Source organism: Sus scrofa, chromosome 7 (assembly GCF_054392235.1).
Source record: "Sus scrofa isolate SSC_HxYL_T2T_F1_AM1 chromosome 7, Sscrofa_HxYL_maternal_Yorkshire_Landrace_v2.0, whole genome shotgun sequence".
Taxonomy (NCBI): Eukaryota; Metazoa; Chordata; class Mammalia; order Artiodactyla; family Suidae; genus Sus; species Sus scrofa.
The window spans coordinates 13546042-13562343 of NC_139389.1; the positions used below are offsets into that span (position 1 = coordinate 13546042).

Below are 16302 nucleotides of genomic sequence, written 5' to 3' on the forward strand. Positions count from 1 at the left end.
ACTGGTACAATGGCACATAGTAAGTAAAATAAATATCAGGGGTAAAGTAACAGAGACAATTGACACAGGCAAAGAGTGCTATTTGCTTTGGGGGATGGGGAAATTATACACATACATGCGTGTGTGTGTAATAATGTCACTGATCAAATTCACTTCTGGTATAATTTCTGAAATTCCTTTAGGAATCAGAGACATGTTATCCTAAAAATCCTTTAATTTGAGTGCAAAAACATGACAGAGGTGGATTTTTTTTTGGTAAAAAATGAAATCTAATCATAGTTGATAAGATTTGAGTGTGCCTCAAGAAACCGATGTTAAAGTAAGGGAAGTGTGATATGTGAAATGTGATTTGAAAATTCTAAAGTGTTGCACAAAAAGTCTATTATTATTTGGATGATATAATGGATACCAAGCAAAAAATATCAAATAAGTGAACAGGATATGTTCTCTTCAAAATGAGTTTTGGATCATCTCACAAACTAGAATTTCAGCTTCCTATCTTATCACATGTCATCGATAAAAGAATATCCCCCCCAAGCCATTCCTAAGAAATGAGAAAGAAATAACACAGAAGAACAAGCTCACCCCTACCTTCTTTACTCCTTCTAGGTGAATCCCTGGGCAAAGTTCCATAACACGATACGTCCTGGTAACTGGGGCTGTAGTCAGACATGTCTAACTGGCTCTCTGGCCAACCCTACAGGGTAAAAACATAGATCAACTGTAATTAAGTCTCTGTAAAAAGATAAATGCAGCCCAGATTTGAGTTCCTTCAATTTTTTACAGCCTGGACAATGTGAAAGTTCCTGGGCCAGGGATCGAATGTGTATTGCAGTTGCAGCCTGTGCCACAGCTGTGGCTACAGTGGATCCTTAACCCTTTGTGCCACAAGGGAACTTCCATCTTCTATTTTTTAATGGCAGTATGTGCTGTTTGTTTGTTTGTTTTTAGCTGCACCCACGGCATGCAGAAGTTCCTAGGCCAGGGATCAAATCCACACCACATGAGTGACCCACGCTACAAGAGAACTCCTGTGCTCTTTATTTCTGTTATAAAATATCTCAAACATGTAGAAAAGGAGTTCCCCTTGTGGCTCAGAGGGTTAATAACCTGACTAGTATACATGAGGTTTGAACCCTGGCCTTGTTCAGTGGGTTGCCGTGAACTGCGATTGTAGGTCAAAGATGCATCTCAGATCTGGAGTTGTTGCGGCTGTGGCATAAGCCTGCAGCTACAGCTCCGATCGACCCCTAGCCTGGGAACCTCCATATGCTGTGGGTACAGCTCTAAAAAGCCAAAAAAAAAGGAGACAAGTACTGAACAATATGACAAATGTGGTCATATCCAAGCTACCCAGAGTGAATACACGTTGAGAGTTTATTATATTTGTTCAATATTTAGTAAAACCACTACAAATAGAGTGAAATCCTCTTTTGAGCTCCTCTAAGTCCCATTCATCCACTTTCATAAATTTGGTGTGTATCTAAGGTGACCAGATAATTTAAAGACCAAACCAAGACACTTTTGAGAGTAAAACAGTTCCATTAACCATTTTTCCTGGGTACTAGGTGTAAGCTGGGACTGCCCTGGGGAAAACAGGTGGTATGGTTACTCTACATACACTTGAGATTTAAAAGTTTCAAGCTGGCATAAGATATTGGTATACTAAAGGGAGAAAACTCCTCTTATACATCAGATAAGCTTATTTAATTCTTTTTTTTTTTTTCTGTCTTTTGTCCTTTTTAGGTCCACACCCGCAGCACATGGAGGTTCCCAGGCTATGGGTCCGATTGGAGCTGTAGCCGCCAGCCTCCAACACAGCCACAGCAACGCCAGATCCCAGCCTCGTCTGCAACCTACACCACAACTCATAGCAACGCTGGATTCTTAACCCACTGAGTGAGGCCAGGGATCGAACCTGTAACCTCATGGTTCCTAATCGGATTCGTTAACCACTGAGCCACGAGGGGAACTCCAAGCTTATTTAATCTTATTTCAACTTCTCAGGAGATGGGTATCTTTAAGGACTAGATTTTCAACTTCTCAGGAGATGGGTATCTTTAAGGACTAGATTTTCAACTTCCTGAGGACATAATCTCAGTTAGTACTTTTTGAATCATCCACAGCCTCTAGTGCAGTAATTTATACACATGTTCAAGAAAGTTGTGTAAAATAAAGCTGCAAAAAGTCCTCAATTTCTGGTGTCTAATTTTCTCCATTTGAAATAATTTTCATTTTGCTATGGTAGATGTAATACCTTCTTAAATCATTTAGAGTTAGACCCATAAGCACGGATATTTATTCTATTATATGTGGTAGGATCCTGATATGGAAAGTATCATGCTAAGCAACAATGTAACACAGAGTATATAGCAATTTCACATTAAGTATTTGAACCTGGACCTGTGGAGACAATAATCCATATCAGATTAAGATGGGAAGTCTAGAGATTTTATTTTATTTTATTTTATTTTTTTGTTTTTTGTTTTTTTTTGTCTTTTTAGGGCTGCACCCACGGCATATGGAGTTTCCCAAGCTAGGGGTCGAATCAGAGCTACAGCTGCTGGCCTATGCCACAGCCACAGCCATGCAGGATCCGAGCTACGTCGGCGACTTGCACCACAGCCCACGGCAACATCAGATCCTTAACCCACTGAGCGAGGCCAGGGACAAAACCGCGTCCTCATGGATGCTAGCCAGGTCCAGGTTCGTTAACCACTGAGCCATGATGGGAACTCCCCTAGAGATTTTAAAAACACCACCATACCTTAACATTTTAGACTTAGATTCTGCTAAAAACCTGGCTATACCCATGGCTACATACCTTATCATCATCATCAAAGCCAGAAAGGTCTGGTCGGCTGGAGGAGACCTGTAAGAGATAAATGGTTTTATCAATGTGGCTTATATCTTTCACACTGTGAACTAAATACATAAAGTACCATATATACAGTTGAAGGCTATATGACCTCTTTCCCCTCATTTTCTCTTCTAATATTTACAATTTCATTATTTATTTGAATTCACTTTAATTGTACTCTAATATTTATTATCTTCTTGAAAAAATATTCTGATTTTCCCACTCAGAAAAATATCTGTCTATGAATCTCTGAAAGATAAGAATTCCTCCTCCCTTTTAAAAATACCATTATCACATCTTTAAAAAATTAATGATTCTTGGGGGGTGGGCAGAGAGAAAATAAGTGATTCCTAAATACTCTTTTTTTTTTTTTTTTTGCTTTGTAGGGATGTATCTGCAGCATATGGAGGTTGCCAGGCTAGGGGTCAAATCGAAACTGCAGCTGCCAGCCTATGCCACAGCCACAGCAACTTGGGATCCATGCCACGTCTGTGACCTATATCACAATTCAAAGCAACGCCAGATCCTTAACCCACTGAGTAAGGCCAGGGATCAAACCTACATCCTCATGGAGGCTAGTCAGGTTCATTAACCACTGAGTCACAAAGGGAATTCCTGACATCTAGTATTCGGCAGTATAAATGGAATAATAGGAAACTTAGGGCTAAAGATTTTCCTTTAAGTACTACTTTGACTACATCTCTCAAGTACTGATAGATGTATCATGTTTTAAATGATCATTTAGGTCTAACGACATCCTCATTTCCATTGTGATTCTTTTTTGACACCTAAATGCACTAAAAACATTTTTTTCAATTAATAACTATATGAGTTTCTTAAGACCAATGTCTAATAAGTGAACTGTGGTCAGAAGAAGTAACCTGTATGAAAGTGCTTATAGGGATTTGCTTTTTGGCCTCCTGTTAAGACAAGTTTTGTAAATGTTCACCATGTTTTAAATCATCATCTGGCAATTCTTGAGAGTAGGAAGGCTGGTAACCATTTTCCTTGACTTTCACTCTTGCTGTTTCCAGAAAGAGACTACGTTGAAGTGGTCTAGGTACTGCTCTGTCCGCTCTTCTATGACAGTGTCCTCTCCCACTAGGAGCAGATTCTTCCATTTGGATTTTCCAAATGAAATGGGTGAGGAAGCCCAGGGACTATGAGAGTGTCTACCTGGCAGTGCCTGGTGCCCTAACACAGTAAAACCATTAGGGCAGCTAGAATGGAGGAAAGAAACAGCTTCAAGAGCAGCAGCCAGCAACTCCGGCAGCAGGGTTTTTACCCGACTCTACTGTCCTTAAACCAACTATATTCAATTCCCATCACAAGAAACCTCTTTCAAGTACTCAGCTTTATGGAGAAAAATTTGCACTACAAGCTGTCATGCCACCTGTCATGGCTCTCCGATGTGCCTCCCTAGAACAGAGGAGCTGGCATGGCACGGCACTCTAGGATGCCCACGTCAGCGCCCAAGGTCCTGTTCCCACCTGTAAACCCTGACCTGAGGCTCAACCCCAAACCCGGAGATGTGCCACTTGGGTGGCAGCCCCTGGCGGGTGGGTGAGCTCACATTGTGGACGTTTGGCGTGCTGAGGCTCCTCCGCAGCTGCCGGGCTTTGGTGGAAAGGGCTTCTTTGACCGTGACTGCCTGTAAATTTGAAATGAACATTTATTTCTCTTCCTCTGATGACAAAATCAGATCTGCTTACTGCGGAAGATTTAGAAAACACAGAAATCAAGATCATTTCCATCCTACACTACTACCTCCCACATTTGCAAAACAGGAATTACTGGACCCTTTAGCTTTTTGTTGTTTGTTCAATCTATCAAAAACATTCTTCACAAATAAAACCAGGAAAACTCCTGAACCAAAGATATTCATGCTGTGGATTTTTATATAGGTAGGCAGAGAAAATGTAGAGGAAATACCACTACCTATATATCTTCCATGCAAAACCATAATCAACTTTTATGCTGCTTGTGTTTCACTTGAGTGGCAGTTTGGGTGGGACTGCCATGAAAGCAGAATTTTTCTGACAGATGCCAATTTTTAAAAAATTTACTTTAGTTGACTTGCAATGTTGTGCTAGTTTCTGCCATACAGCAAAGTGATTCAGATCTCTCTCTCTCTCTATATATATATCTGAAAATACAGATTCTCTCTACATGTATGTATGTATACACACACACACACACACACACACACACACACACACACACACATGCATTCTTTTTCATATTCTTTCCCATTGTAGTTTCTCACAGGATACTGAATATAGTCCCCTGTGCTCTACAGTAGGACCTTGCTGTTTATCTATCCGATACCTAATAATTTGCCTCTGCTCATCTCAAACTTCCAATGCTTCCCTCTCTGATAGATGCCAATCTTAGTCTTCCTGTTATTCAAAGTACACTTTCCATAACTTCAGCTATTACCTCTATCGAATGACATCTCCTATATAAGTTCCACAACCTAGAGGAATATTCTGCTTTTGCCACAGAAGTTAAGCTGGGTCTAAAAATTCGGGCGAGAGTAAATGGTTCCGTGCATGGACTTTGGAGTCAAACTTTCTGGGGTCACGCCTGACTTTGCACCACTTCTTAGCTGTGCTGCTATGGGCAGGCTGGCTAACTTCTGTCAACCTCAATTTTCTCACTTACAAATGGGAATTATGACGGCATTTGCCCCATAGGATTATCTTGAAGATGACATAATGTATCAAAAATTACGTAGGCTCGGGACTTCCATGGGAGATATTCAATAAGATGTAATCATTTGAACTTCTGTTACTGTTTTGCCAAAGTTAATTATTTTGTCTAATGAGATGCCTATTTGAGTTTCCCTTCTCTGCTAGACTTAGAAGCTGGTAAATAAGTTCAACTTTGTCCATCTGGGGTGAAGGCTGGGATCTCACCCTCCAGTCCAGATCCTGCAGTTACTTGCCTGCCGGAGCCGCTCCAGGCTCAGAATGTTCTCCACCTGCAGCACGCCTCGCGTGTACTTCTCAATGTACGTCTCCCCATCTGACGTGCCCTCGTTTTCACTCCTCGCTGCCATGAGAGCCAGCGTTTCCCGGTCCTCAATCTCCTCTGTTGCCTAACATGACAAGAAGGCAATGAGAATGCTTTCCTAGGAACAACATTTTATCAAAAGCGTGGTGAGAAAATTATTTAAATGTTTTGAAAACTAGCACATCCTCCATGTCTCATATTTTGACATATTTAAAAATATATACCTTTTAAAAAGAATGAGGAGTTTCCGTTGTGGCACAGTGGTTAATGACTCCGACTAGGAACCATGAGGTTTCGGGTTCTATCCCTGGCCTTGCTCAGTGGGTTGAGGATCAGGCGTTGCCGTAAGCTGTGGTGTGGGTCGCAGACATGGCTCGGATCTGGCGTTGCTGTGGCTCTGGCATAGGCCAGTGGCTGTAGCTCCGATTAGACCCCTAGCCTGGGAACCTCCATATGCCACAGGAGCAGCTCAAGAAAAGGCAAAAAATAAATAAATAAATAAATAAAAAATTAAAAAAAACAAATAAAAAGAACGAAATACCAGCATTTTTTGCAACATGGATGGACCTAGAAACTATCATGCTAAGTGAAGTCAGCCATACAAAGAGACACCAACATCAAATGCTTTCACTGACATGTGGAATCTGAAAAAAGGACAGACTGAACTTCTTTGCAGAACAGATACTGACTCACAGACACTGAAAAACTTATGGTCTTTGGAGGAGACAGTTTGGGGGGTGGGGGGATGTGCTTTGGCTGTGGGATGTGAAATCAGATTGTTATGATCATTACACAACTACAGATGTGATAAATTCATTTGAGTAACAAATAAATAAATAAATATATATATATATATATATACACCTTACCTTTGGTATGTTGGATACTATTTCATAGGTTACGCCACAGGAATAAAATGTATTCTTCAAGGATATTCTTCTCTTCAGACTCTGGGTGAAACTCTGGTAGGAAAAGAAAGCTGAATTAGGCGATGTGGACAAGGTAAGTTATTTTACAAATTGTAAACACATCATCAGTTATTATGTTTTTAATACACACACACAATACTCAGTAAAACAGAAAAGAAAAAAAAAAACTGAACCAAAAAATCTTTGTCTCCCATCCTGAAGGACAATAACGTCCAGTTGTTATCTGGGGATTAGATTACAGAATTTGCAACCTATCCAGAGTTTTTTGTTTCTGCTTTTTAGGGCCTACGGCATATGGAGGTTCCCAGGCTAGGGGCTGAATCGGAGCTGCAGCTGCTGGCCTATGTCACAGCCACAGCAACTCAGGATCCGGGTTACATCCGTGACCTACACCACAGCTCACAGCAATGCCAGGTCCTTAACCCACTGAGTGAGACCAAGGATCACACCCACATCCTCCTGGATCCTACTTGGGTTCATTATTTCTGAGCCACACTGGGAACACCCAGGTTTTCTTTCTTTTATTTTGTGGCTGCTTCTCTCTCTCACTTGCTGTCTTCTTGATCTTGTCAGGGTTTAATCAATCTATCCTGGAGAAGAAAACTCGAAGGATCAGTCTTGCTGACATTACTCTGAGATGAGATCTGGGGAGGCATTAGAATGGGGGTTTATTCGGAGCCTGCCTTTCGTCCTGGTTTTGTCACTGACCCGCTTGGACCTGGTATTTAACCTCTTTCAAACAGGGAAATCTCATAACTCCACCGTCTCCTAGGATTATGGGTCTCAAATCCGTTAAGGTGGAAAAGTCCTTTAATGGCTGACATTTACCTGTGTTATCCTCATAGCCTTGGACAAATGAGGGTCAGATGATAACCTGGCCAATACAGTAGCAGGCTGCATCGCCACTGTATTAACACCCCAAAATGCTACTCTGTGACAGAAGGAAAAAAATCTTTGCGGTCCTATGCAGTGGCAGACTCAGGCCCCGTTATTACCTGTTTGTTGTAAATATTGGCTGCAATCCGTTTCCGCAACACCAGCTCCATAGCAGCCGGGTGGCTGAGCTGGACCGTGGTCTTCACTATCAGGTAGATCCTTTCGTTCTGTGGGGTGACCCTATTCAAGTGAACCGAATCATGCACCGAGGAGTCCCAAGAGGCTGTGGCTGAAACCTAGGGGTCGGGGAAGGATGGGGACATGGAAATGAGACCACTCAGGCGCAGCAGATGTACATCATGCGCTCGAGAGAGAATGAGTCCAACTGTCCTGAATCACAGATGCTTTTCCTCACCTTTCTGGCAATACACGTTTTGCTTTGTGCAGGTCCCAGTCCTCTTCCCCAAAGCCCAGACCCCAGCAGTTTAATGAGAAGACAGGCCCACAGGCACGTGCACTAATCCAAAGCCCTCTAAGAGAATCTTAAGGGTCAGTTACCTCCTCATCGCTGTGCTTTATGATGGGCAGGTAGAAAAACTGGCTGCCATGTTCCTTGGGGAGGATGGAGTTCACGCCCGATGCATGGGGGCCCACCAGCTGCTCATTGGCACTGAGGTCGTCCGCTGACCACACCCAGGGCACAGAAGCAAAGGTGAGGGAAAAGTCAGAGTTTAAGCAAGCACCTCAACTTTGTAAATATGCGTTTTACAGATGAAGTTCCCTTGTAACATATTTTTATTTTTTTTCTCCATTCCTTATCCTGCAGTTGAAACAGAGCTTCCAAAACCCACCACAGCTTCTATCCTTTACACAATGACAGAAGCAAAAAAGGTGCCTTTGTGACTCTTTATAAAATGGACCAAATCTATGCAATATGTAGCCCTAGGAGCAAATATTTTCACCACATAAACATACTGTAGCATTTTGTGGCTTTCTGATGTAAATTCTTCCTACAACATGGTGTTAAGTTTGCTGTCTTACATATATAACTTGCACTAAATTAGAGATTTGAGTGGTTAGAATCAAAGTTCTGAGCACTCGGGAGGAATCTGAAGACCATCTTCTTCCAATGCCCTACCCAGTGTAGGCTTCTCTCTTACGAATATCTGTGTGTAGTCACCCAATGTTTGCTGGTACACCTCCAGTAACAGCGAACTCACTGCTTTAGGAGGCAATGGTCTACTTCTAGGCTTTAAAAAAATCGTGCATATAAAGAGCCAAAGCCAACCTTCCCGTGCCTTCCATTCTTCCCTCCAGAAGAGAGATTTTCAGGCTGTGCTTTGAAGAGCCCAGGGCTCTGCAGAAGGACTGCCAGAGACTGCCCATCCCCCAACCCAGCAACTCCGCTTTCGTATTCCATTCGTGGGGTTCCATTTACGATTTCATTTTGAAAATGGATTTTAGGAGTTCTCATTGTGGCTCAGCAGTAAGGAACTCGACTAGTATCCAGGAGGACGCAGGTTCGATCCCTGGCCGTGCTCAGTGGGTTAAGGATCTGGCATTGCCATGAGCTGTGGTGTAGGCTGCAGATGCAGCTTGGATCTGGCCTTGCTGTGGCTGTGGTGTAGGCTGGCAACTGCAGCTCTGATTTGACCCCTAGTCTGGGAACTTCCATATGCCACGGGTGTGTCCCTGAAAGAAAAAGAAAGAAAGAGAGAAAATGGATTTTACTGCTAAAACACATTGAAAACTCTTGTTCGAGGTTTGCTCAGGTTCAATATCATTGCTATAGTAAAGGATAGCTCTTTATGCAGGGTGACAGGTTATCATGTTCTAGAAACAACACTACTGGGAGTGGGGAGCAAGGGACACCAGCCAGAAATCCAGATTCCTAGGTACCCACAAGGCATAAAGATTGAGAATCTCCGAGGGTGATTATTTTCTCAGGTCATTCCTGCATCTATTAACGTTTCAGAGCAGTAACTACTCTGATGCTTTTGTATGCAGTTCTCAACCTCTTAAGTTCTCTCTTTTTAAGAATAAACATCTGCATCTGTCTTCTAGTGAGTCTACATGTCATGGTTTTCTATATTTGGTTAGACTAAAAAAGTTGCCTAGATATGGCATGTGAGTGATTCGACAAGTGACTTAAGGATCAAAATCCTGTGGGTCTGAATAGATCTTAAACCCCATTCAATGTGATAAGCCACAGAAAGTCTGGTGTCCACTTACCATTCAAATCAAGGAAGAGAACTGGGATGTGGGTTTCCATGCCAGGTGGTGGGATCCTAAATTTAATAACAATGTTAAAAATATAGATATAACAATATTTAATCATAACAAAACATGTGCTTTTATATCTTGTTAAATAACCAAACACCACAGCAGCATGGGAGCGGAAGAGAACCACTGTGGAGATGCAAGTATACAAATGAAATGTTTTCACAAGTCTTGTCATCCCTATAAACACAAATCATGGGAATTATGTGACTTCTAGCAAGAACTACCAGTTACGTGAGTTGCTTGCAATTAATTGAAACAGAGATTCTTCAAAGCCTTTCTAAGAATAATTCTGATGATGGGAAGAATGGAAGGGGCTACAGTTACATGTGAGATAGGGGACAAGATCGATTTGCTTTCGAAGCCTAGGATACCATGCTGTTTCTTCTGAGCATCGAGACTGATTGATCAGGTGCTCTCCTGTGGCACAGTGGGATCCAGCATTGTCACTGTAGCAGCTTGGGTGGCTGCTCTGGTACAGGTTTGATCCCTGGCCAGGGAATTCCCACATGCTGCAAGGCACGGTCCCCACCCTTCACCTCCCCCTAAAAAAACCATTGGAAAAAAAAAAAAGAGATGAATGATCTATTGATTGATCAACTGCTCATCAATGACATAGTGCTAAGTGCTGACTCTTATGTTGACGACCAAGCTCAACAAGCATGAGGTCAAATAGGAAGATATGTTTTCTGCCCTTTGCAAGTATGCTCTGGAAACACCTTTCTTTTGAGCCAAGACAGGAGCATTTCTGGAGCTCAGGAAGCCATGTCCAAGGTGCTCAGGTCAAGGAACTGAGAGTGTGGCATTTGATTCCTGGTTGGTGATACATGCTCTCTGGCTTCTGTGAGTGGGAAAGTAAGAGGGGAGGGAGTCCTGGGCTGGGCGGCCCTTCCCTAGGCAGCTCAGGGAGCTTCATATTTTCTGTGACAGTCTTGGAAGATCACTCGGATGACCTGACACCAGCCAGACCACCTGCACAGAAGCCCAAAGTGGACTCACCAGTCAGCAGGTGCCCCAGGGATCCCGCTGCCTGGCGCTGGTACCAGCACTGCATTCCTCTCCTCCGTCAGCCCCACCCACTGCTCCACCAGCCGCGCCTCCCGCTCCACGTCATCCTCCGTCTTCTCTGTGAGACAAAATGAGGGTGTGAGTCCCCAGAGGGAGAAAGGACAATTTCCAAATTTAAAAGAAGTCGATTTTCTATCAGCAGTAGCCACAAGTGGCTTAAACATTCACAGTGTCCCCAAAAGAATTTGAGGCTTTGAAGTTTTAGCCTGAGCATTCAGAGGAGCTCAGGGAGGTAGGACACTAGCCTGATGGGTCATAAGCCAGGAAGAGCACAAAGAGTGTTGGAACAGGGATTAGAAGACTCGGGTTATTGCACAGGTTCTGTACTTTGGGAAAGAGATTCAGGAGATGAACCTTAGCTTCTTAATTTGTCAAACAGGGATAATGTAAGTCATGTCTACTTCATGCACCTGTCAGAAGGATAAAGCGAAATAAGGGATGTGACAGTGCTTTATAAAACCATACATCACTTTATAAGGCTAGATGATTTAAAAACACCATAAACTTCACCCTGCAAAACTACCTCATTTTCCTTCATGCTCTTTATGAAAGGGATTTTTTTTTCTTTTTACAGCTATGCTTGTGGCATATGGAAGTTCCCAGGCTAGGGGTTGAATCGGAGATGCAGCTGCCAGCCTATGCCACAGCCACGGCAAGATGGGATCTGAGCTACTTCTGCGACTTACACTGTAGCCTGTGGCAATGCAGGACCCTTAACCCACTGAGCAAGGCCAGGGATTGCGCCTGAAACCTCACAGACTTGATGTTCTTAACCTGCTAGGCCACAACGGGAACTCTTGAGAGGGATTTTATTTGAGCACAAGGCCACTGCCAATAGTAGCTGGGGCCAACATGCTAAGTGTTGTGATTTTAGAAGTGACCCCTTAGCTGCTGTCAGGCCCAGGTTCTGAGCCTGAAGTACCTCATGTGGAGATACACTGATGGCATTTGCATTTCACAAAACAAAATCTGAGTTTAATGTTTCATGTCACAATTAACTCAAGAGTTTTTGTTTTGTTTTGTTTTTTGGTCTTTTCATCTTTTTTAGGGCCGCCCCTGCGGCACATGGAGGTTCCCAGGCTAGGGGTCTAATCGGAGCTGTTGCCACCAGCCTACGCCACAGCCACAGTAACATAGGATCCGAGCTGCGTCTGTGACCTACACCACAGCTCAATGCAGTAACAGATCCTTAACTCACTGAGTGAGGCCAGGGATTGAACTCCCAACCTCATGGTTACTAGACCGGTTCGTTAACCACTGAGCCACTATGGGAACTCCAACTCAAGAGTTTCATGAAACATCACTTTCAAATTCAGAGCCTATTCATACCAGCACTAAACAATATGATTCACAAATATCTATCATTGTCAGAGTCAAAAAGCTAAGACCTGTAGTCCAGCTAAGGGAGGAAAACAGCCTATCACCACAGTCTAGAGTGAAAAAGCTCCTCCCAGCAAAGCATTTAATCTCACATACCTTTTTTATTGCTGACTTTTTTAATCTGTTCATCTAAGTATTCTCTCCGTTTAATGAGGGCATCAGACCACCTTTCTCTCACGCAGTTTAAATCTTCTTCCTGGCAGCAGGGAGGGAAAACATCTTCCTGTAGACGCATAGACAACTATTTCTTTATTTTAAGGAAGACGTTTAAATCGATTAGAAAACTTTTCATTAGGAAAGGCCATTGAGTATTGCCATGTGATTAATATGCAAGAAAGCAGAGAGGCCTCAGTAACACTGCATGCTGATGGAGAATCCTGTCACTCAGAAATCAGAGGCCCTGGATTTCCAAAAGGATAATGATACTTAAAAGCAAGAGAAGCTCAAACTACGCCAGCTGCTGGATGAGTCTCATACAGTATGTCTGCGTATGTATGTAAGTTGTAACTATTTGCTCAGAGGATTTGTGATTCTAAGCATAAAGACACCAACAACAGAGCCCAAATCACAATACAGCATGTGAAGTGGAAAATGATAGGCGCGTTCGTCATTCTTAGCTCAATGGCCTGATAGCATGTACTTTCTGAAAGGCCAAGATCACATCTGCGGGGGAACCTTCGGAACTTGTTACAAAGATTTTATCCCCAACCATTACCATGAGGCTAATTGAAAATTTCCCATGCAAAAAGCTAACATGCAGTCAGCCATGCGGAGAACTCCCAGAAGCAGCTGCTGGACTTGACTGTGAACCACGTGGTAGGAAGCGCACAGACAGCCACAGGACGTTAGTGGGTGGTGTTGCTGAGACCCAAGGGGACTCTGGTATTTCCCCTAATATTTGCTTTTACTTGGTTTCTTTCTTAGTAACATCATGCGGCGGGAATGCCACCTCCCTATTCCATTTAGGATGCTCTCTGACTTGCCTAACTCCAGTCTAACCCTTACTATGTTACACTCGGAGCAGACACCTGAGGACTTCTGAGGCTTTCCCTCCAACAGCCCGCTACTGACTCAGAGGAAGGCTCTCGGGGAAAACATGCCTTTGAAATTCCTGCAGAGAATCAGTACAAAGACTGGGAACCAAACCCAGAGAACTTCAGCTTGCTTTGCCACCTGGACCATGACTCTTTTTTTTTTTTTTTTCTTTTTAGGGCCACACCCACAGCATAGGGAAGTTCCCAGGGTAGGGGCTGAATTGGAGCTGCAGCTGCCAGCCTACACCACAGTCTCAGCAACATGGGATCCAAGCTGAGTCTGAGATCTGCACCACAGCTCACACCAACACCAATCCTAAACCCACGGAGAGACACCAGGGTTCGAACCCGAGTCCTCAGGGATACTAGTCGGGTTCTTTACTGCTGAGCCATGACAGGAACTCGTCGACCACTGCTCTTATCCCACATTCCACTGACAGCAGGTCAGTCAGTACTGACTTGATAAAATTTCACATTTGCACATTTTTTCCTCCTTAGATACCCAGAAAAGAAAAAGCTGAGATTTAAATTCTCTGGGTTCTGGATAACTAAGGTTGGCCTTAAAGAGAAAATAAAACTAGCTAAACAAAACTATTGCATAAAATGTCTTTTTCCTATCTGGCAAAAGTCTTAAAAAAACAAAAACAAAAACAAAAACGGCATCTTAGAATAACACTCTTTTTTTTTTTTTTTTTTTTTTTTTTTTTTGTCTTTTTGCCTTTTCTAGGCCTGCTCCCATGGCATATGGAGGTTCCCAGGCTAGGGGTCTAATTGGAGCTTTAGTTGCCGGCGTACGCCAGAGCCACAGCAACTTGGGATCCGAGATGTGTCTGCGACCTATACCACAGCTCATGGCAACACTAGATCCTTAACCCACTGAGCAAGGCCAGGGCTCGAACCCGCAACCTCATGGTTCTTAGTCAGATTTGTTAACCACTGAGCCATGATGGGAACTCCAACACTCCTTTCTTGGATGGAAGGAGTGAACTGTAGGTTCATCTAAGAAAGACAAGTTTACTTAAAGATTATGGATGGACGACTATAATTCTTTTTTTTTTTTTTTCTTTTTATAGCCACATCTTTGGATGTGGAAGTTCCCAGGCTAGGGGTCAAACTGGAGCTGCAGCTGCAGGCCTATGCCACAGCCACAGCCACAGCGACATCAGATCTGAGCCACATCTGTGACCTACATCATAGCTTGTGGCAATGCCAGATCCTCAACCGTGGGTTAACACTGAGCGAGGCCAGGGATTAAATGCAAATCCTAATGGAGACTACATCGGGTTCTTAACCTGCTGAGCCACAGTGGGAACTCCAAATGACTACAATTCTTTTTTTTTTTTTTTTTTGCTTTTTAGGGCCGAACCTGAGGCATATGGAGGTTCCCAGGCTAGGGGTCTAACCGGAGCTACAGCTGTCCGCCTATGCCACAGCCGCAGCAACATCAGATCTGAGCCACCTCTGCAACCTACACCACAGTTCACGGCAATGCTGGATCCTTAACCCACTGAGCAAAGCCAGGGATCGAACCCGCATCCGCATGGGGACTACATCAGGTTCTTAACCAGCTATGCCGCAACAGGAACTCCTGAATGGCTACAATTCTTAAGATCACCAACTTAATATAGTGATGGGGGTCTTGTTCAGAAAAGCTTTACAAACTAGTGATTTGAGATGGCACAGCAGAAATGCAGTATCTGCTTAAAAAGCCTCATCTGACAGGGAAATCGATAGAAAGAGTATTGTATCCCTGATTATGTTTAAAGCAAATCAAAGGCGAGTGTAACTGCATATTCTTGCTCTCTGCTCCTCCGTCCTCCTCCCTGCCCTCTGCTTTGCGGAGGCTGGCAATTAGCAGCAGCTGTGCCCCATGCCACAGGATCGACAGCAGCAGTAATACCTGGTAACTATCCATATCATCACCATCCTCATCATCTCTCTGGTAGGAAAAAAATAAACACAAAGGACATGCATTTTGTTTTTCAAACAGCACACAAGGAAAATAATTCTTTAAGCTTAACACACACGTTACAATGGACAGCACACATGGCATCAGCAGAACAAAACATTTAACCAAATTTCCAAAACTAGATTTAATTCACTTGCCTAAGATTCCTCAAAGATTTCAAGATTTTATTTTTTTTCTTTTTTGGCCGCCCCAGGACACATGGAGCTCCTGGGCCAGGGATCAGATCTCAGCTGCAGTTGCAACCTAAGCTGCAGCTGCAGCATCACTGGATCCTTAACCCACTGAGCTAGGCCGGGGACTGAACCTGCATCCCAGTTCTCCTAAGACACCGCCCATCTCATTGTGCCACAGTGGGAACTCCAAGATTTTATTTTATTTTTTTAAATAGAGAAAGCAGTCATTCAAAAAAAGGGGGGGAGGATTCTCTTAGCTGGAGATAGGAACCAACCGGATCAGGCCTTACCTCACTGTTACACACACAGTTGCTATTTGTTCCTGGGTGAGCTACTGAACTGGGATTTCAAATGGGCTTAGAAAGTAGGATGGCAAAACTAGAAAGGGCTTTAGGGAGTCTCCTGCTCAATCTCTTGATTTTAGCGGTGAGGCAGCTGAGGCCTGAAGGAAGAAATGATTTAAGCCGAGGCTCACAGGCATAGCGGCAAGGTTGGGGGAAAACCAGGCCTCTCTTCTCCCACCTCAGCCCCCTCTTCCCTTGCTGTGCAGTCACAGGAGAACACCCGCTGGGAAGCTAAGACTGGACATACAGTCAGTCCTCTGTATCTGAAGGCTCCACATCTGCTGGTTCAGTCAACTGCAGAATCTTCCGGATACAGGGGGCTGAGTGTACTAGACCATTCTCTCTCTCTTTTGCTTGTTCTTTAGGGCCGCACC

The 16302-nt window shown here is 43.5% G+C and overlaps 1 protein-coding gene across 28 annotated transcripts in view; it reads right to left on the reverse strand.

Annotated features, from left to right (window-relative positions):
• KIF13A (kinesin family member 13A) overlaps positions 1-16302 on the reverse strand; it is a 216575-nt gene that overhangs the window by 13300 nt on the left and 186973 nt on the right. For 15 of the 28 annotated variants that reach the window (XM_084967431.1, XM_084967427.1, XM_084967421.1 and 12 more), the window contains 11 exons: positions 15343-15381; positions 12505-12604; positions 10960-11086; positions 9913-9968; positions 8239-8363; positions 7800-7976; positions 6745-6837; positions 5804-5960; positions 4434-4507; positions 2825-2872; positions 592-697 (listed from right to left, as the gene is read on the reverse strand). In XM_084967431.1, the coding sequence (XP_084823557.1) occupies positions 592-697; positions 2825-2872; positions 4434-4507; positions 5804-5960; positions 6745-6837; positions 7800-7976; positions 8239-8363; positions 9913-9968; positions 10960-11086; positions 12505-12604; positions 15343-15381 (1102 nt within the window). The remainder of the gene's footprint in view (positions 1-591; positions 698-2824; positions 2873-4433; positions 4508-5803; positions 5961-6744; positions 6838-7799; positions 7977-8238; positions 8364-9912; positions 9969-10959; positions 11087-12504; positions 12605-15342; positions 15382-16302) is intronic. The other 13 variants (XM_084967433.1, XM_084967426.1, XM_084967432.1 and 10 more) reach the window with 1 other exon arrangement.